Here is a 22,120-nt window from a genome sequence, read left to right on the forward strand (position 1 = left end):
AGGACTAGTAGTACATTCCCTCAACCACAGTAGGTATTCTCTGAATGCTTGTTGACTTGACTTTATTTATGGCCTTTAATTTAATCATTTTATCTAGCTTTGCCAATATATTGGACTTAAAGGTGTTAGATGAGTGTAATTTTACATTGGCTTTCTAGGGGCGGCTAGGTGGTGCAATGGATAGAGCACCAGTGCAAGAGTCAGGAAGACCTGAGTTCCAGTCTCACCTCACTTGACACTCACTACCTAGCTGTGTCACCTTGGGCAAAATCACCTAACCCCTGTTGCCTCATCCTCAGTCATCTCCAGTCATCCTGATAAATATCTGATCACTGGATTCAGATGGCTCTGGAGAAGAAGAGAGGCACAGCCATCCCTCACTCAAAACAAAGTCAAGTGCAAGTCATGTCATTATTTCTCTGATGGCATGGTCTTCTTCGGCAACTAAGGACACACACACACACACACACACACACACACACTTTGCCTTTCTATGATTAGGGAGCTTGAGCAACTTTTCAGTGGGCTATTGATAATTTGTGTTTCCCATTAGTTCTAGTCTTCAGCAAGAACTAAGTGATTCATATCTTTGACCACTTAGGGATTTGGGGATGGAATTTCCTATAAAATCTTCTATTTCTTCAGAGATTTAGTATGTCACTATTTCTCAGAAACATTTACGGCAAAGAAAAATTGTTCTCGTTGGTTGTGGAGTCATTTTTTTTTAAATACAAAAACTCACAGAATCACAGAATTTCAGAGTTGGAACAGACCTGAAAGGTGATGTCCTCAACTCATATCTAAAAAAATGAATCTCTTCTAAAATTTGATGGTCAATCACTTTTAAAGACTTGAGGAATAGAGGACTCCCTACTTCCTTGAGCAGCCTTTTCCACTTTTGGATGTTTAACTATTTTGCCTAAATTTGACTTTTTAGAAACTCTGAACCTTTGAATATAGTTGTTTTCTCAAGCCAAGTAGAGGAAGCAGAATTCATTATAAAATTATGAATTCATCACAATGAATCTGTCCTCTATATGATGGTCCTTCACTTGTTGGCCATACTTTATACATTTCAATATAGAAAGACATCTGAGGCCTGTCAACTTCCAGATGTTTCAACAGCTATTCTTTCCAATATTAAAGTCACACTTTGTTATCTAGTTTGCATAGACAGTTTTTTCTCTCCCTCTTCCTTTTTATTTTACAGCCTTTTTCATGAAATTTGTAAGACTTCAGTTAAATCCATTCATAATAATTCTTGTTAGGTATACTCCTGACTAGGAGTATGTCATTCATATAAAATATAGAAATATTACTGTTGTCCAAAACTCCAAATTGCATCCTCAGACACAATATCACACCACTTGTGCCCTGACATCTTTACTTCCTTGTTCAAATCTTCAGGATTTTTAGCAAAGTTTTCTAGGTTCTTTCTTGCTCTGCTTTCCATCCTGTTTCTTAATCTGCTTTGAAGCCTCTCCTTTAGGCATTGAGCACTTTTCTCTTTCCCCTGCCAAATATATTTAACTAGGAACTTCAGGCAGGACTAACTGGTTAATGGGCCTTATGGATTTTGCTCTCGCTCTCTTTTCTCTCACTCTCACTCTGTTGCAACCATGAGCTCACAAAACTGACCAGAACAGCATTTGGGACTGCCTCTTGTCATTTAGTAAAGAACAAGAAATAATTTTTCCACGTGCTCTGCAGTCTTTTTTTTTTTTTTTTTTGGCCTTTGTTGCAGCAGACCATCCCTCCTACTCTTCCTATTAATACATTTATTAGGGTAACTTCTGCTAGCTGAAGACTGAAATATTTCTTCAAACTCTTCCCCTGGAATTTTTTTGGAGATGGTACAATAGAGGCTTCAGAAAAGCATGAAAGAACAGCTAGAACAAGGAGAAAAGGAAATGTCTCATACTTGATCCTTATTGATTCTGAGAAAAAGAAGAAAGGAAGGAAGGAAACATTTCATTAAGCATCTATTATGTGCCAGGCACAATGTTAAATACTTTAGAAATATTGTCTCATTTAATCTTTACAACAATCACAATAGATCCTATTATTATTATTATTTTACAGTTAAAGAAATGGTGGCAGACCCTAGGGTCACATAACTAGTAAATGTTTGAGTCTGAATTTGAATTCAGGTCTTCTTGATTCTAGGTCTAGTATTCAATTCACTATATCACCTTCCTGACTCCACAGCAGAGTAACAGACACGGAGATGCAGAGGTATAGAAAAAGGTACAGATGCAGACAGATAGATGGATGGAGATAGATGCAGAAATTGAAAAAGTAAATAGACAAGTAGATTTGCAAAGCAGAAAGATGGTGAGTAACAGAGAAATGGAAAAAGGCGAAGATGTAAAGATAAAAAGAAAGAGAAGAGAGATACTGAAATAGAGAAAGATATGGATGGAACAAGACAGAGAGAAAGAGAAAAATAGAAAATAGAATAGACATGAAGTTGGAAACAGCAAAAAACACAGAGATGAAAAGACATGAAGAAGATGGTAAAAAAGATACTAAAGCAGATGTAGTGAGATAAGTAAAGACACAAGGAGATAATAATGACCTAGAGGTCTGGGCCCTTGTTTTGTTCCCCCACTCTCAACACCTTCAGTTCCTCACTCAAATCCCCAACCCCCCAATCTTCACACAGTCTCCCACAAGAACAGAAGAAAGGGAACTTCCTGGTGTGGCCATGGCCCCTGGGGTTTTCCATCCCATTTTTAGCACCGAGAGCACTGAGGCAGAGCCCCCACCGCCCCTTTCCTGGGAGTAAAAATAACATTTATGACTGAATTTAGTGACTACCATTGTTCTAGGATCTGCCTCTCCCCAACTCCTACTCCTCTGTTACACGGACAGGTCCAGAGGTAGGGAACAATGACCCAGGAGGGCTTTCACCTGAGGCTGACCTCAGTTTCACAGACGTCGGATCATTCTCTTTTTTCCAAAAGGAAGAGCTGATGAGGTAAGACTAGAAACATTCAATATTTGGGGACCAGTGCTGGGAGCTAGGGTATCTGGGTTCATTCCTTTCTCTATTCACTTTTCTCCTTTTCTTCCCTTGTTTTATGGAAGGGGAAGTCTTCAGGTGATGAAAGATGAGGTCAAGATTAAGTCCAAGGTTCCCTACTTCCTTCTGCTATGGGTCTTGAGTAAAAGTGCAGAGAAATGACTATTCAAAGGAGAAGAGCAATCACTCTAAGAGCTATGGACCCAGAGTAGGGGAGGGGAGATAAGAAGAACATCTAGAAGCTGAGATCAGAGATTCAGGTTGAGAAGTCTGATTAGATGGGGTATGGTAGAATCCTCTTATAGAGACAGAAATTAGTTGGAACCCCGTGAATGCTGTTGAGACCAGGAGCTAAGCCTAGATCCACTCTCAACCTAACCTATGGACTGTTCCAGGATTAGTCTGTGTGTTGTTCTAAGCTGGGGTGAGGTCTAAAAACTATTTCTGAAGTAAGCAAGAGCTGTTCCTGCCCTGAGCTGGTCTGAGAACAATTCTTCGAATGGGCCAGGTGCCCTTCCTCAGCTGGCCTAGAAACTGTTCCTGAGCTGGGTTTATTTAGACAATGCTTCTGAAATGGGTTCTGGGTACAGGGGGTAGGGGTAGAGAAACAAAGAGTTTTCTGTTCAAACTGAACTAGGCACTGATGCTAACACAGTCCAGGGAACATTCTGAGTTGGAAGTGCTGAGTTGGGCTGGGAATTCTTCATGTGCTGTACTTGAAGTGTTCATGATCTAGTCTGAGGGCTGTTTCTGTGCTATGATGAACTAGGATGTTCTTATGTTGCACTACAGGTGTCTCCTGAGCAGGCAACTGTTTCTATGCTGGGTTTTTCCAGAACTAGGTTGGGAGAAGTTCCTGTGCTGTCTGGAAGCTATATCTGAACTGGAGACTAGGGGCAGACCTTTATTGGACTGGTCCAGCAGCTATTCCTGGACTAGACTAGACTAAGCTGGGGACTGGCTAAGAGCTACTTCAGAACAAGTCTCATAGTTGTATCTATCATAAGCTGTTCCTGAACTGATCTTTGAGTTGCTTCTGAACTGGTCCTATAAATGTTCAAATTCTAGGTTGGGATAGTCTAGGCTGAGTCTGTTCTTGAGCTGGTCTAGGACCTATGCTTGAGCTAGCATGAACATGTCCCTGGGTTGGGTTCTGAGCTATTCCTGAGCTGGATTGGATCTTGGTCCCGAGTTGGGCTGGGTAGTACTCTTGGCTAATCTAGTGGTCCCTAGGTATTAGGAGCTATTCTTGGGTTGACCTGAAACCTTTTCCTGGATTGGGATAAAATGGTATGTTTTGAGCTGGAAATGAGTTGGAGATATCCCCTAGAAGCTTTCTTCTGGGCTGATCTGGCCTGGGAAGTGTTCTTATTCTGGGCTTTGTTGGGTTCAGCTAGCAGCGGTCCTGAGTTGTACTAACACATTCCTAGGCTACCTAGGCTGCACTGGGTGCTCCTCCTAAACTGAGTTGGGGACTGTTCCTGTACTGGTCTGGGGAACTCTCCCTCAGCTGGGTTGGATTGGATTGGACTGGAATGAAATAGGCTAAGGGATGGTCCTAAGCTTGACTAGGAGCTACTCCTATTCTGTAATGGACCAGTTTGGAATATTCCAATGACGAAATGAAAAAGAAGTTATTACTGGTTTATACTTACAGGTGTTCTTGAGGTAGGATAGGCCATATACCTGAGCTGGCCTGGGAGTTCATCCTATGCTTAGCTGAGGGGGAGATGGGAGTGTCCCTGATTCCTGGGATTTAATAGGAGATATTCTTAGCATTGTCTACAAGCTGGCCATATGCCAGGTTTAGCTAGAGTGTGTTCTTCTGCTGGTTTGGTGAACTATTCCTGTGGTAAGCTGGGCTGGGGTGGAAAGTATTCCTGAGCTCAAATTAAGTTCCTGGTTTGATTTGGGCTCGAAGATGTTCCTAAACTCAACTAGCAGGTATTTCTATGGTGCCTGTACTGTGCGATGTTTCTGTGCCAAGTTGTATTCATCTACTCATGTGATGGTCTCTTCTGGGGATTGTCACTGAGCTGAGATAGAAGTTCTTTCTTAGCTAAATTATGAATCACAATTGTATTTGACTATTTTCAAGGCTGGCATCTGAGAGTTCTTAACCAACAAAGATACAGTGAAGCAGGGATGAGGCTAAAATGTGGGAAGGGCAGGAGTTAGTTTATAAGGCAAGAGGTGGAGAAGAAGGGAGAGGGGAGAATAAAAGGCCAATGGAAATGAGTGTGTGGTGAGGGTGGAAAGAGGGGCTTAGATGAAATGATGAATGATGTTTGAGGTAGGAAACAAGCCCAGAGGTAAGGCCTGAGTTGATGGATTTGCAACCCAAAGATTTCACTATCAAGGAAAGAGAAAAGATTTGTTCTAGGAACTGGGAAGAAGAGGGGAGAAGGAGAAGTCAGAACCCATTCTACTCCTCATTACAATCCTGCAAACATACTGCCTATATTCTGAACTGTGGAATCATGAGGCATAAGATTTAGAAGTTGCTTGGACATGGGGGCTAGGGGTATTAGTATGAAAATTGGGGAGAGGGTGATTAAGCCTCATCTAACTTCAACCTGTATTGGGGAGTAGAAAAGTGAGCAGGCTCAGTTCCTTTTGGTCCTCCCCTTTCCCACCCCCAATATACTCAACACTCCTGTAAGGGCTGCACAGACCCAGGCAAGATGGGGAATAAGTGGACACCATAGGCTAAAATATTATTTAAGGACATCTGTGGGAGAGGTAAGAAGTCAGAGTCAAGTATAACACTTGGCTTTGAGGTGAAAGGGACATCAGTAACCAGTCAAGTAACTGTTACAATGACCATCTCTGAACTCCTCTTCTACCCTCAGCCAAGAGCACAGCTCCATCTGTCTTCCCCTTGGTTTCTTGCTGTGATCCCAGCTCTGAAGGTGAAAGTGTACTGGGCTGCCTCGTATCTGGCTATTTCCCTGAGCCAGTGACTATGAGCTGGAACTCAGAAGTCCTGGATGGAATAATCACTTTTCCAGCTGCCCATGATTCTACATCTGGACTCTATACCACTACCAGCCTACTTACCATCTCAGACTCGAATTCCCAGGAATACACCTGCAGCGTGGACCACTTACCTACTAAGACCAAAATCAAAAAATCTGTATCTCTCCAAGGTGAGGAAGGGACCAGGGGTGATAATAGGAGACACTTTAGATAAAGATAAGAACGAGTTTCCTGATAGTGATGAAGTGAACCTCTGAAAAGCAAAAATGAAAGCTATTATAGTCTCTTTCTTTGGGGTCTTTTAATAATAGACTTTCATACCAATATGGAATGGAAGAGGGAGGATAAGTGGGTCTCCCCTATGTATCCCATCCATTCTGTTTTCCCCCAAAATCGTCTTAATTTGGGCCTCTCTCAGATGATTTGTTTTTTACTTTTAGTCTGTCCCCCTGGGACAATCATCCCACCCATGATCAAGCTCTTCCACTCATCCTGTGACCCACGAGGAGATGCTCATTCCACCATCCAGCTGCTGTGCCTTGTCTCTGGCTTCTCCCCAGCCAAAGCCCAAGTAACTTGGCTAGTGGATGGACAAGAAGCTGAGAACCTCTTCCCCTATACAACCAGGCCCAAGAGGGAAGGGGGCAATACTTTTTCTCTACAAAGTGAACTCAACATCACACAGGGCCAATGGATGTCATCTAAAACTTACACCTGTCACGTCAAACACAATGGCAGCTCCTATGAAGGCAGTGCCCAAAGGTGTTCAGGTAATAGCCATGTATTATCAGCCAGTTGCCAAACCACATAGAGAATTATGGTCACAGGCAACTCAGTTCCACACAGAGGCATATAGTTTTAGTCATTTAGACAAAAACATAAACACACAATCACACATATAGACATACAGACACACATAGTAGGCATAATTTGGGTTTATAGGTTTGGGAGGCTTCAGAAGGCCAAGGATAGGGACCATGAAGCACTTAGAAGTTGGTTTAGAGAATAGGCCCAATCCAGAGGGAGGTCTATAATCTTACCTACCCTGACTGGATATAAGCATAGGAATACAAACACACAGGAGAGCTTGCTAGGGAAAGCAGGGTGGAAGAAAATAGTCCATTCACTAATCATTCAATCCACTCCTTACAGACACTGATCCACGGGGCATCAGTATATTCCTCAGTCCACCTAGTGTCTATGACCTTTATATCAGCAAAGCACCTGTGCTCACATGCCTGATAGTGGATCTGGCCAGTGGAGAAGACGCAAAGGTTTCTTGGACCCGAGAAAGTGGAGGTCCCATCAGTCCAAGCTCACCAGTGGTGAAAAAACAGTACAATGGCACTGTCACAGTAACTTCAACCTTGCCTGTCCAGACAAATGACTGGGTAGAGGGTGACACCTATACTTGCCATTTGGAACACCCTGATCTGCCCTTCCCCCTCATCAGCACCATCGCCAAGGCTCCAGGTAAGGAAGGGGCAATCAGCAACAGCAGCAAGTACTTTATTAGCCCTGCTGTGTACTAGGCATGGGCCTGAGCACTAGGGATACAAAGAAAAGCAAAAACATGATCTCTGCCCTCAAGAAACTAACATTCTATTAAGAAAGATAATGTGCAAACAGTGTAAGTGGAAGACATTAGTAGCAGAAGGGTCCAGGAAAGACTTCCTACAAAAAAAAAAAATGAGATTTGAGCTATCTTGAAAGAAGTCAGGGAAACCAGGAAGTAGAGGTCAGAAGGCAGAGCATTCCAGAAACAAGGCACAGTCAATGAAAAGGTATTAAGTTGGGAGATGCTGAGTACTGTGTATGAGGAACAACAAAAAGGCAACTGTATTTGGATTGTAGAATACATGGAAGGAGAGTAAAGTATAAGAATACTGGAAAGATATGAAAGGATCAAATTGTGAAGGGCTTTAAAAGATAAACAGAGGGTTTTATATTTGACTAGAGGTAATAGGGAGCCACTGAATTTTATTGAAGGAAATTGGGTGGTGAGGTGGTGACACGGTCAGACCTGTGCTTCAGAAATGATCACTTTGGAAGAATAGGGTAGAATGAACAGGAGTAGGGAGACCAATCAGAAAGTTCTTAAAGTAGTTAAGGTGTGAGGTAAGGAGGACCTGTAACAACATGGTGACTGTGTAATGGAGAAAATTTCATGTATAAGTAAGTTTTCATAGAAATGACAAGAGTCTCTGGTCATATTGTACCCATTCAAGTTCCCTTCCTCTCCCACAAACAACCATGGGTAAGAGAAAGTAGTAGAAGATACAACATAGCGAAGTATGTGAAAACTTTGGGGGGTCAATGATTGGAATGAAGGTCTCTCTTTCCCAATTATTCTCTGGGAATTTGGGGAGGAGGGGGAGGATCAAAGGGCTAGGTGGAATGATTTCAAAAAGACTCATAGATCTTCATGTACATGATCTCTTCTCATCCCTCACAGGCAAACGCATAGCCCCTCAGGTATACGTATTTCCTCCACATGCAGAGGAAAAGGGAAACACTGTCTCCCTCACCTGCTTTGTTCGGGGATTCTTCCCTTCTGACATCTTTGTCCAATGGCTGCATGATAACAAGGAAGACCACACTGGACACCATACTACCACCCGGCCCCATAAAGACCATGGATCTGACCCTTCCTTCTTCCTCTATAGCAGAATGATTGTCAACAAGTCTAATTGGGAAGAAGGTCATACCTTCACCTGCCGTGTGGTACATGAAGCCATACCTCTCACCCACACCATCGAGAAAAGTCTGCATTATTCAGCTGGTAATTGACTACCCTGACCCAGACCTTTATCCCTCCTCACCTCCTTCCCCATCTCCTCATGTAGAGTCATTCTCGGCCCCTAAAGAATACATCTTTCTGGTGATTAAATACTCCAGCAGTTTACCCAATAAATGTACATGTCCATGTCTACATCACAGCCAAGTACTGACCTGTTCTTGGGGGGTAGAAAGAAGGGTAATGGGAACACTGAATTTCTCTGATGTCAGGTGAGAAGGGATTGTGGAGAGTTCTCAGGAGCTGGGCCTGATTTAGCTGATTTTGTGAACAGTCCATCCAGGAAGTTATAGAGGTCATAACTGCATTGGAAGAATGGTTGAACTAGAGAGATCTCTAAAGTGCTTCTATGCTTCCAGAACCTGAGCTTTCAGGATTCTAAGATCCTAGGATTCTGTTGCTCTGACATTCTTATGTCAGAGACACTGAGGGTTCAGTGAGGGCAAAGAGAGTCTAAGATTGCCTGAGGTCTTAATCAACCCACTGATCACTCCCTCTCAGGATTGATGTACCCAGAAAATTTGTGGTAGAAAATAGGGGAAGTTGACTCCATTAGTAGAAGCAAGTTGAGGCCTAGAAAGTAGATATGGCTGACAAGTCCCTTAACCTTCAAGAGACATTGAGACAGGGCTTGTATTACTAAGAGAAAAGATATGACTATAGTATATCATATAAACACACATTACTATTCACACAGTTACACACAGACATCCACTCATATTCACACATGGATACAGATGTATTCTATACTCACACATAAACAACTTATATTCACACATAAAAAACTTATATTTTAAGGTTTGCTAAGTCATGAACAACTCAGTGAGGTAGGTAGTACAAACATTATTATCCCCATTTGGCAAACAGGTTCAAGGAAGTTGTGACTCATACAGCTTTGAAGCTACATGTCTTCTAAGCTAGCTGGATGTGCTAACTGGGTGAGCTGAGAAGACAGGTTTTCACAAAACCCAGGATTGCTATGAGGAGAAAATGAGATCATATTTATAAGAACCCTTTAGAAACCTTAAATGCTAGCTATTTTTACTGTTATTAATAAAAACTTTTTATTAGTGTCTTGTTCACATAAACACACATAAACACACAAATTTGCATGTAAAACAATGTCCCTTATCACACTAACTTGCATGAGATACATAAACTCTTCTCCTGTGCCCTCAAATAGAATATCTCTAAAGAGATTATGGGCTTCTGATGCCCATAGGAAAACAACTCAAAATACCAACACATACAACAGAGATATTAATGCATTCATACAAATGAAACATGCTAGTAATAGCATATACAAATCACATGCTCACATAATCACAGTATTGTAGACACAGTCCTATCAATCATCTGCATACAATCATACACATCTGTGCAATTATATTTGCACATACAAGTATTTCACTATTAATATACGTACCTATCTTCATACAAATAAAATAGCATACATTATGAAACATATATAAATAATTATGCACATTTCCAATCCCTCTCAGAGTCAGATGTTTTTTATCCTCAAATAATTCATGTACACAGGTATTCATCCATACGGTACTACTCCCACTAACATACATGTTCCCATCCTCTCTGTCTCCTCTACAGTCCCATTTTCATTCATAAGAGCAATAGGCATGATCCCATCCTATCTCTCTGACCCCTTTCCAGTAAGGCTGATGCCAGGGCCTAGAAAAACACTCAGAATTGAGACAGATCAATTGGAAATATAGTTTCTAGATAACCATAGTGAATTCCATTCTGAAATTTGTCCCACACCACTGCCTAAAGCATTTTGAAACTCTTATGGTAAGAACATCCTCATTCTACATACAAAGCTCCTTTGCTTAATACAATGAACCACCTTCCAACTGTGAGAAGGAATATTATGTTACCTTCCCACAGCAGGCAGTAGAAGAAAAGGAACCCCTGATTCATAGACTGAGACTGAGCCTTATACTCTATTCACTGGCCCAGAAACCCTGAGAGAGAAAAAATAGATTTAGTTATTTTCAGTCCTGGACAGCCTCTGCTGTGGGAAAAATAGGGAAGAAACATACCTGGACACTGACCTGAAGAGTTTACAGTCTGAGAAAGACAGAGACACACCTAGTCCCTTCCCTCTGGAAGATTACCATCCAAATTAGGAGAAACAAGATGGAATCACACACAAAATAATTAGTAAACACCACAAAACAGTAGGTATGCTTCCAACTCTAATTCCTATAGGAAGTCAGGGAAAGAAGAAATCAACCTTCACTAAAGTCATTTTAGTCATGGAAAGTTTTTGCTTAAATGTTAATTTAGCAAATATATACCAAGCACCCACCATGTACATAACACTACTACACCATTCCTGCCACCTGACATAGTTTAGGGATGTTGGAAAAGGGAAGTCATTCCAGATAGGGAAAAATAGAATGACCAAAGACACTGTAGATGCTTCATTTCCTGTCTCCTCCACCCCCACAAACATACACCCAGTCTTGGAGGAATACCAAAGGGAAAAGAAAGAAGGAATCAGCATATGTAGAAGACTGGAAAAAGAAAGCATAGAAGGAGGGCAACCAAAATGATGAGGGAACTGAAACCCCTATAATAATAATAACTTGAAAAAATTGGGAGTTTAGAATTCAAAAGTTAAGACCTAAGACATTGTTCTAGTCAATTCTGATTCTTCTTTGTCATTTCTCCCACCCCTGAATGTAAGCTTCCTGACGGTAGGGCCCTGGGAACATGGAACACAAAGACCAAGGATGGTTATATTTACAAATTGATAAGCATACTTGTAGGGCAGATGCTTCCAATTTTTTCAATATGAAGATACCTTTTCTCTACCAAAAAAGTCACTGACACCCTCACCCATTTGACAATAGTTTTTTTCACAATCCCTCTTTTGTTGCAACCAAATAAAAGTGAAAATGATGATTATCAGCTCACATTCATAAACCCTTTATTCTATAGACCTTCGACATCTGACGTCCACATTTCAGGAAACTCTGGATCATAGGTCCTTGGAACTGAATGGTTCCTTAGGCCTGGAAGGTCTGATACAGTTCGACTGCCTCATTGTATACTTGAAAGAATTGAGGGTCAGATAAGGAAAGTAATTTGTCAAAGATCACACAATGGAGTTAATACCAGAATTTCCCCTTCCACTTTCCCCTCTGCCCTTCCAACCATTTATTCAGTGGACAAGGATCTCTCCTTATTACTCTGTCACTTAGTTTACACTCATAGAGAACTAAACATATACTCCTGTTTTTGTTGTCTATCCGTTGTATATGTGTGTTCATATTTACTGATTATGTCCCGCTGTACCTCACTGAATGTTATCAGACTTGCCCCAGCCTCTGTCCCTGGAGTCACACTCTCCTCCAGCTCCTAGATTGGAGAATATATGATAATAAGATAGGCCAGACTGTATTAGAGGCAAATATGTGCAAGTAAGAGTATACTGATAAAGTTTATCAAGTGACTTTTATGCATGTCACACTTTTAAGTTTAAAGCATTATTAGTATTTTCCCATAACTTTCTAAAGTCTAGACATCTAACAAAACAACAAATCAAGCACTAATTGGTAGCATTTGCACCTGACTCCAACACAGGCCTGCTAGTCCCAACTGCGACCTCCCCAGGCCAGTGCCTATGATTTCTCTCATCTCCCAAAAACTAAAGTTTATGTGGGTCTAGACACACAGAATTTCTAAGCACATCTTGACAGATGAACTAACACCCTAAGGATAGGAGAAAAGGCTGCTAACTGGGTTCAGGTAGTATCTTTACTCAGAGAAGAGAATGGTAAATGAGATAAAAAGGAGAGAAAAGAGAAGAAAAAGGGAAGATGAATTGGTGAATCTCTTTCCTCTACAGATATGGATCAAGAGGACATATGCACAGAAGTAGAAAATGAGGAACTAGATGGGCTTTGGACAACCATCTATGTCTTCATCGTACTCTTCCTTCTCAGCGTTTGCTACAGTGCCACCGTTACCCTTTTCAAGGTCAGAGAACACAGAAGGAATTAAATGGGGCTTCTTACACGGTGATCATTGTCACTAGTCATTCTTCTCATCTCATCCTTCCCCTACCCTCCCCCTCCCAGGAATGTTTCAAGAAGGGTGCCTCCAGAAAAGTTCCAAGATGAAAACTGGGGGGAGGAAGGGAACATAGATGAAAAAGGAGACAGAAAACCTCTCTCCAGGGAGTTGCTAGGCTGAGAGGGAAGACAGCACCTAAACTTACCATTACTTCCTGAACTTGTCATAATTTTCATTGATCTCCTGTCTCCCCTTCTCTCCTCCTAACTCCCCATCCCACCTTAGGTGAAGTGGATTTTTTCTGCAGTCCTGCAGCTGAAGCCTGGGACCTTTCATGACTACAAAAACATGATCCAGCAAGCCACCTAGACTTCAGACTAGGCGAGACCCTGCCCCAGAACTCCATAGGGGGCAAGTGTACCTAGCAGCACGAAGATCTTTTCCCAACTGGACACACACCTAACATAATTGGGTCACTGAGTTCAAGACTTCTTTCCCCTATACCTTAGGTTATAAAGTTTCCATAATTGCTAAAGCAAACACTGTCCTTAGACCTAGGCTAAGGACAAGAAATGAGGTCCCTTAATGTAGTCTTTGAGGGTTCCTCCTGCCTTAGTTCCAAGAGGAGGTGTGCCTAAGCAAGAGTCAGGAGGCACAAGTCCAGGGGGGGCTCATAGAATTTGGTCTATCTGGGTCAAAGTCCTAGAGCTAGCAGAAATCCCAGATACAAAAACCACTCCCCTTTCAAAGGAAAAAATGGAAGCCTAGAAAGAGAAAATGACTTGCTCTAAGCCACATAGTAAATTAGTGGCAGAGTCAGGGAGGCCCCTATCCCAGACCCTAGGGCTAGGGATATTCAACTGATCTATGGCCTTCATGGATCTTCCCACCCCAACGCCCCCATGCCAGAATTCTTGGTCATCTCCCTCTGTCCCATTCTCTCATTTCATCAGGAATGGCCTCCTCAGGCCACAGTAGGAACTATGCAATCTTAAATGAAGAGGTGTAATAGAAGGAGACTAGGGGAAAAGTGGGTCACTTCAGGGCACTCCAACCCATGAGGACCAGGAGTCCTCAGACTGAAAGAGACCCTGAAGCTACCAACTAGATAACAATACAATTCAAACCAGATTCCTTAGGCCAGCTCAATCAATAGTCCAGAATGGCACAGAGAAGAGTCCAAAAATCAGAGTTCAGATGGTTGTGTGGTACATGGGAAAGAGCCCTTGGATCAGAGGATCCAAGTTCAAATATTGCCTATGATACTTCAATTGGTATCACCTTAGGCAAAATGCTTAGCCTCTCTGGACCTTGGAGAAAGTAAGACTAGATGACCTCCAAAGTCCCTTCTACATTGATAATCTCATTAAATAAATACAGGAACAGAGCCATTCCAGACCTCAACTCTTAGAACCCAGTCCATAGCCTAGAATCCAGATCAGATTTATGTCATAGCATAAAGACTAGCCTAGAAACCAGAGACCAGAGACTGGAAACCTAGAAACCAGAGATGGAGTGACCAGCTTAGAGCTCAAAGCTCAAAGCCCTGCCCTGATCCTTCTCTTGGTTCTGATGTCTTTGTCTGCAAATATAAGTTCCTGTAACCAAAGCCATAGTTATCCAATTGCAGCACCTCCACAACCAGTTTTATCTGCTCCTTGCTTCTCAGACTCATTTGTTGTGGGTTCATACACACACACACACACACACACACACACACACACACACAGCACAACAGCGTACCATTCCACTTCTACTCTCCCCCCAACACAGCTTCCTCTATGAGGGAATGACCCCTGAACCCTTTTGTTAGGACAAGAAAAACAACTGTTCCCATCACTCTGAGAGATGACTTTCAAAGGATCTACTTACCCAACTGTTTCTGGACAAAGCAATCTTTTAGCAAAAGAAAAAAATCCCTTTCTTCACAGGATCCAAAGCTCAGAGCAAATCTCAATCTATGCTATAAAATAAAAGGTAGGAACATTTGAGTAAAGCTGGGTTCAGTTAGAGGTAGGGACCAACAGAACTGGAAGCAGAAATAGTCCATTTCATTTCAGCCAGATCAGAATCCTGCACTTTGGAACTTTTCTTCTTTCAGGTCTGATATTGTTTTCCCTTTGTATTTTAATAAAAATTACTTTATAGCATCATCAATTATGTGTTTATTGCTGTGGGAAGAATCTAATAGTGTTTTGATTCTGGAATTTTCAATGGAATGATTGGCTTCTGTACAATTATTCCCACTGACATGCACTGGCTCTGGCACTTGAACCAGAAAGGTCACGGGGCTTAGGATTCTTACAACTTCTTATGGGAAAATTACTATCTTTGGTTCCATGAAACTGAGTCGACTAAGGTTGAATCCACAGGATATGAAAGATGGAAGAGTCAAAGATCACATCAAATTTTCAAACATGGGAGATATGGTGAATGGTGATGACACTAACAGCAAATGAAATAAGGGAAAAGTAATAAACTCAATTTTGAACTTGTTGAGTTAGAAACAATTCCAGTTGAAGGCATTTTATACGCAGTTTAAGATTTGGACCTTAATTTCTGAAGCTATAGATTTGAGTCATTTGCATTAAAATGATCCTTTAAAATATAGTCATAAATGAGAGTCCCAAAAGAGAGAGAAAAATGATAGGGCTAGAGTCCTGAGGAAAACTACAGTTAGGTTGAGGGAAAAAATAAATAGCTAATAAAATATACACAGAAAGATTTTGGAGAAGAAGAAAGAGAACAGAAAGAGCATAATGTCTCTGTAATGCACAAAATATATAGGAGGAAGAATTCATCAGTGTCATTATGGATCCAAGAGAATGAGGGGAGAAGACCACTATTATTGAAACTATTATTATTATTTTAAGACAGCAACTTCAAAGAAATGATGGAGGGTCAGGCAAAAGTGAGATCCCAAGGTATTAAAGGGAAAATGAAAGGTGAAGGAGATACAAAATGTAATACCCTAATGCATCATTCAACTTCTTAAATACCAGTTTACGGGCAACACTTATTCAGCTACTGTTCCATTTCTCAATATTATTTCTTGCTCTGAACTAAAGAAAGTTAAAAGTAATTTGTGGGACTACAGCGGTACTAAAACAAAAAAAAAAGTCAAAATGTATTTAAAATAAAAATACAAACTAAATAAGAAAAAACTTTCCACATAGTATCTCATCATCTATTTCCCATAGCACAGTTCTCAGGGTAGGGTATATGAGTCCACTCATTTTGTTTCCTCTAGTTGCTTCTTGGCTCAGTGTTTCAAGCAAAGTACCCATAAAAAGGCATAATGACTCATGTGGTAGACAAATGCCATGAAGCCTGAGGAGAATGTTTCTCCTAGCACTTGACAAGTGAATCTTAAGGGGTCTTCAGAGAGCTGGTACATTAAAATCACATACAATTTAGCAGGAGAATGATTAAGGAGTAGAGAGTCTGTAATTTGTTACTCCAGAAAGCAAAGGATATAGGCTTAAAACCAAGAAGGGAGTCAAATGGATACCATGGATTGGAGGGGAGAATGGAGGATTTCCAAGCACTCATGATTTCTGGACACCAAATTTTCTAAAAAATTATTTTTTTTTCCTGACAAGATTTTCAGACACCCAATTAGACCATGATATCATCACTTGTTCCTCTCTAAGATGTTCTGACATGAATTTATAACTAGGTAGTAGTTATCACTTAATCAATAGCTTATCATGAAACAAGGTGTGCCAAGATGGCAGAGTAAAAACATAGACTTGCTAAAGATCTCCCTCCAAACTCAGCCAAATACCTGTGAAGAAAATGACTCTGAACAAATTCTGTAGCTGCAGAACCCACAGAATGAGGGAGTGAAGCCAATCTCCAGCCCAAGACAGCCTGGAAGGTCACTGAGAAGCATCTATTGTGCCGAGCTGGGAGCAAAGGACAATCAATCCAACATGGGTCACACCAGCACAGATGGGACCTGAGCACATGTCAGGGGACTGAATCACTGGAACCTGTAGCAAATTCTAGATTTCATGACCCTAAAGCAGTGGTGACAAAAAAAATAAGGTCAGTGGGGAAAAAACTGTCAGACAACTGTGAGAGAGTAGAGTGATGTAGTCCCAATCCCAGGGTGGCGGAGTAGGTAGAGGACTCCATGGCAGCTGCAGCAGCAGGAGCAATGGTAGTAGCTGGTTCTGGAGCTCTAGGCCCACAGATTATGGGAGAATTGAGCAATTGACAGGACACCCTCACCCCTACTAAAAGCAGAGAACTACATTGACAAAGAGCTCAAAAGTCGAGGAAATGGGTTTAGATATGTGCAAAAATGGGGAAAAGAATGAGACAAGATCTGACTTTGGTGACAAAGAGGATCAAAATATACAAAAAGGAGAAAACAAAGTCAAAGCTCTTATATCCAAAGCCTCCATGAAAAATACGAATTGGTCTCAGGCCATGGAAGAGCTCAAAAAGGATTTTGAAAATTCAGTTAGAGAAGTAGAGCAAAAACATGGAAAGACAAATAAGAGTGATGCAAGAAAATCATGAAAAATAAGTAAAATACTTGCTAAAGGGGACCCAAAAAATGCTGAAGAAAATAACACCACAAAAGACAAACTAACCCAAATGGCAAAAGAGAACCAAAAAGCTAATGAGAGGAATGCCTTAAAAAGCAGAATTGGTCAGATGAAAAAGGAGGTCCAAAAACTCACAGAAAAAAAAATTCCTTCAAAATTAGAATGGAACAAAGAGAAACTAATGACTTTATGAAAAATCAATAAATTATAAAACAAACCCAAAAGAATGAAATAAATAGAAGACAATGTGAAATATCTTGTTGGAAAAACAAATGACCTATTGAAAAGATCCAAGAAAGACAATTTAAAAATTACTGGACTACCTGAAAGCCATGATTAAAGAAAAGCCTCAACATCATCTTTCAAGAAATTATAAGGAAAACTGTCCTGATATTCGAGAAGTAGAGGGTAAAATAGATGTGGAAAGAATCCACTGTTCAGTTCCTAAAGGAGATTCCAAAAAGAAAACTCCTAGGAATATTGTGGCCATATTCCAGACCTCCCAAGTCAAGGACAAAATATTGCAAGCAGCAATTGTGTATTGTATTGCATATTGTGGAAACACAATCAGGATAACACAAGAACTAGGAGCATCTACATTAAGGGATCAAAGGGCTTGGAATATGAGGTCAGAGGAGCTACGATTAAAATCAAGAATCACTTACCTAGCAAAACTGAGTATAATCCTTCAGGGGATAAATGAAATTTCAATTAAATTTCAAGGAAGTACAAGATTTTAAAACATTCTTGATGAAAAGACCAGAGCTGAATAGAAAATTTGACTCAAACACAACAATCAGGAGAAGCATGAAAAGGTAAACAGAAAAGAGAAATCATAAGGAACTTGCTGAAAATTGAATGGCTTACACTCCTACTTGGAAAGATAATATTTGTAACTCTTGAAACTTTTCTCAATATTAAGGTAGTTGGAAGGGTTATATACATAAAGACAAAGATCACAGGGTGAGTTGAATATGAAGGGATAATATTAAAAAATGAAATTAAGGAGTGAGAGAGGAATATATTGCAAGAAGGAAAAAGTGAAAAATAGAATGGGGTAAGTTATCTCTCACATAAAAGAGGCAAGAAAAAGCTTTTTCAATGGAGGGGAAGGAGGGAGGAGGTGAGAGAGAAAGAGCGAACTCTACTTTCATCACATTTGCCTTAAGGATGGAATAACATTCACATTCAATGTAATATGAAAATCTATCTTACTACAGGAAAATAGGGGGGAAGGGGATAAATAGGGGGATAGGGTGAAGATAGAAGGGAGGGAAAATGGAAGGAGGGAGTAATTAGAAGCAGACGCTTCTGAGAAGGGACAGGGTCAAAGGAGAATAGAACAAATGGGGGCTAGAGGGAAAGAGGGAAATATAGTAGTCTTTCACAACATGACTCTTATGGAAGTATTTTGCATGACTACACATGTATAACCTATATGAAATTGCTTGCCTTCTCAGAGGAAATGGGAGGGGAGGGAGGAAGGGAGAGATGTTGGAACTCAAAGGTTTTAAAATTAATGTTAAAAATTGTTTTTACATACAACTAGGAAATATGACATACAGGCAATTGGGTATAAAAATCTATCTTGCCCCATGAGAAAATAGAGGGAAAGGACATAAGAGAAGGGAAGGGTATGGTAGAAGGGAGGACAGATTAGGGAAAGGGGTAATCAGAATGCATGATGTTTTACAGCAGGTGGAGGGGAGAGATGGGGAGAAAATTTGGAACTCAAAATCTTGTGGAAGTGAATGTTGAAAACTAAAAATTAATTAATAACAAAAAAGAAAGAAAGAGCTGTGTTGCCCAACTGATGAGTTCCACTTGGGTCCTGAGTGGGACTCCTATTTTAAACTTACATAAAAAGAAAAGAAAAAGAAAGAAACAAGCTGATTCTTAGTCTCTATATTTTCTTTATCTTCCCAGATTCCAAATCACTGATAAATGTGACTGTATCGACCATGATAATACCTTTGACATTTTTCTTGATTACATGGTATGCATGCATTAGAAATTTCATGTGTTGACCTCCCTGAGAGACTATTCCCCAATATAGGAGGAGGAACCAAGATGGTAGAGAAAAAGACAGGGACTTGTCATAGCTCTCCCAAATTTTACCTCCAAACACTATTTCAATGATGCCTCAAAACAAATTCTAGAGAGGCAGAACCCACAAAAGGAGGGGCTGAAATAATTTTCCAGACTAAGATAACTTAGAAAGTTGGCAAAAAAGGTCTGTTGCAATTGATGGAGACTGGGGCACAAACCAACAAAGGTCATGCCCCAACAAACCAAAAGTAGGTTAAATCGGTGGTAGCAGTGGCAGGTTGAGGACCATTCAGCCTACATATGGTGAAGGGGTCAAACAACTGGTCAAAAGGAGATAACATGGGTCCCTTTGTTGGCAGAACTCTGTTACATTGCCCATACTTGGATCTGGTCACAGTTCTGAGTCTCAGCCTCAGGATGAGGACATCAGAACTAAGATATCATAACTTGCTATCACAGGGGATCTGGGGCCTTGGTCAGAGTTCTAGAGCAGAGGAAAAAGTGTTCATGGTCACTCACAGATCAGAGCACAGAGCAGGAGAGTCGTAAACATAGCTCTCCCTAAATCATAGCACCTTGGAAGAACAATAAACTTACAGATCCTCAGAATTATCTCTGAAAACAATATCACGAAGAACTGGGAGAGTGCCCCTTCTATTCCAGAAAGTCAGGAAATAGGCTAGGAAAATTAGCATAGAACAAAAAAAGATCCTAACTATAGAAAATTACTGTGTTGACAGGGAAGACCAAAACACACATCAGAAGACAAGAAAGGAAAAACTATTGCATCCAAAGCTTCAAAGAAAAACATGAATTGGTCCCAGACAATAGAAGAGCCCAAAAAAGATTTTAAAAATCAAGTAAGAGAGGTAGAGAAAAGACTAGAAAGAGAAATTGCAGTGATGAAAGGAAATTGGGTGGGGGGAGCTAACAGCTTGGTAAAGGAGGCACAATAAAATGCTGAAGAAAATAACATCTTAAAATAGAATAGGGCAAATGATAAAAGAGGCACAAAAAATCCAATAAAGAGAAGAATGACTCGAAAAGCAGATTTGATCAAATGCAGAAAGGTACAAAATTTTGCTGAAGAAAAGAACTCCTTAAAAAAATAGAACTCAGGGGGGAGGAGCCAAGATGGCAGAGAAGAAAGATACACTGATGATTAGCTCCTACCCCACAGCCCATAAAATACCTGTAAAGAAGAACTCCCAACAAATTCTAGAGCAATAGAAGCCACAGAACAGAGTGGAGGAGATTTCTGCTCCAGAGAGACCTGAAAAACAGACAGGAAAGGTCTGTTGTGCACTGGATGTGGAGCAGAGCCCAGCCCTGCCTTCGCCACATGGCACCGAGAGGAGAAGATCTGAGCAGGCTTCAGGGATGGAATTGCCAGCACCAGCACAGGTCCCCCAACTCACAGGAGCCAAAGGTCAGTGAGAGGGTCTTTTCAGTTGGCTGAGAGGGGAGCAGGGTATCCCCATGACTCAGGCCCCCTTGGGAGGCAGCAGTGGAGGCAGCAGCAGACAGGGGCTCCCTAAGCAGACAGTGGCCCACACCCATTATTGAAGGTCTCCTCGTTAACCCCCGGAGGAAACTAAGCCCTATGTGGCAGTCCTGCCTCAACCTTAGAAGCTGAACTTCATCTCACACTGAATAGCAGCCCCATCCCTGCCAAAAGCCCCAAGGTTTGGTAGCAGCATTTGAATCTCAGCCCCCAAATGCTGGCTGGGCAGAACTGGAGGCAAAGTGGGTATGGAGAAGAAATTCAGAAGTCAAGTAAATGGCTGGGGAAATGCCCAGAAAAGGGAAAAAAATAAGACCATAGAAGGTTACTTTCTTGGGGAACAGATGTCTCCTGTTCCCCAAGGAGGGGATGAGGAAGAACAAGGCATACTGCCAGAGGAAGTCAAGGGCCCTGCCTCCAAAGGGAACTTAAACTTGGCTCAGGCAACAGAAGACCTTAAAAAACAAGTCAGCAGCTTACTAAAGGAAAACCAAAAAAATGCTGAGGAAAACAAGAGCTTTAAAAAGAGGCTAACTCAATTGGAAAAAGAGGTCCCAAAAGCTAACGAGAAGGAGGAGGTTTTAAAAAGCAGAATTAGCCAAATGGAGGAGAAGGTTCAAAAGCTCGCTGAACAAAATAATTCATTGAAAGAGAGAACTGAATCCAGGGAAATGAATGACTATGAGTTAAACCAAGAAGTTAGTAAACAAAACCAAAAATTTGAAAATATAGAAGATAAGGTGAAAGAACTCATTGGAAAAACAACTGACCTGGAAAATAGAGCCAGAAGAAATAATTTAAAAATTATTGGACTACCTGAAAGCCAAGATTAAAAAAAGAGCATAGACATTATCTTCCATGAAATTATCAAGGCAAACTGCCCTGATGTTATAGAATCAGAGGCCAAAATGGATACTGAAAGAATTCATTGGTCACCTGCTGAAAGAAAACCAAACAGAGAAACTCCTAGGAATATTGTGGCCAAATTTCAGAGTTCCCAGATCAAGGAGAAAATACTGCAAGCAGCTAGAAAGAGACAAGTACTATGGAAATACAATCAGGATAACACAGGATCTGGCAGATTCAACATTAAGTGATCAAAGGGCTTGGAGTGGGATATTTCAGAAGTTAAAGGAACTGGAATTGAAACCAAGAATCACCTACCC

At 40.9% G+C, this 22,120-nt stretch overlaps 1 protein-coding gene and 1 gene segment (V, D, J or C); both read left to right on the plus strand.

Moving 5' to 3' along the window:
• The window catches only part of LOC140529449 (immunoglobulin heavy constant epsilon-like), a 321,603-nt gene extending 312,660 nt beyond the window's left edge, over positions 1–8,943 (plus strand). Inside the window, 4 exon segments of the C gene segment in view lie at positions 5,878–6,174; positions 6,445–6,774; positions 7,157–7,477; positions 8,460–8,943. Of these exon segments, the coding sequence occupies positions 5,878–6,174; positions 6,445–6,774; positions 7,157–7,477; positions 8,460–8,794 (1,283 nt within the window).
• Positions 1–22,120, plus strand: part of LOC140517968 (immunoglobulin alpha-2 heavy chain-like) — a gene marked incomplete at its 5' end in the record, with an annotated part of 937,512 nt that overhangs the window by 870,476 nt on the left and 44,916 nt on the right. The gene's annotated exons all lie outside the window — the stretch shown is intronic.

This window comes from Notamacropus eugenii, chromosome 1 (assembly GCF_028372415.1).
Source record: "Notamacropus eugenii isolate mMacEug1 chromosome 1, mMacEug1.pri_v2, whole genome shotgun sequence".
NCBI lineage: Eukaryota > Metazoa > Chordata > Mammalia > Diprotodontia > Macropodidae > Notamacropus > Notamacropus eugenii.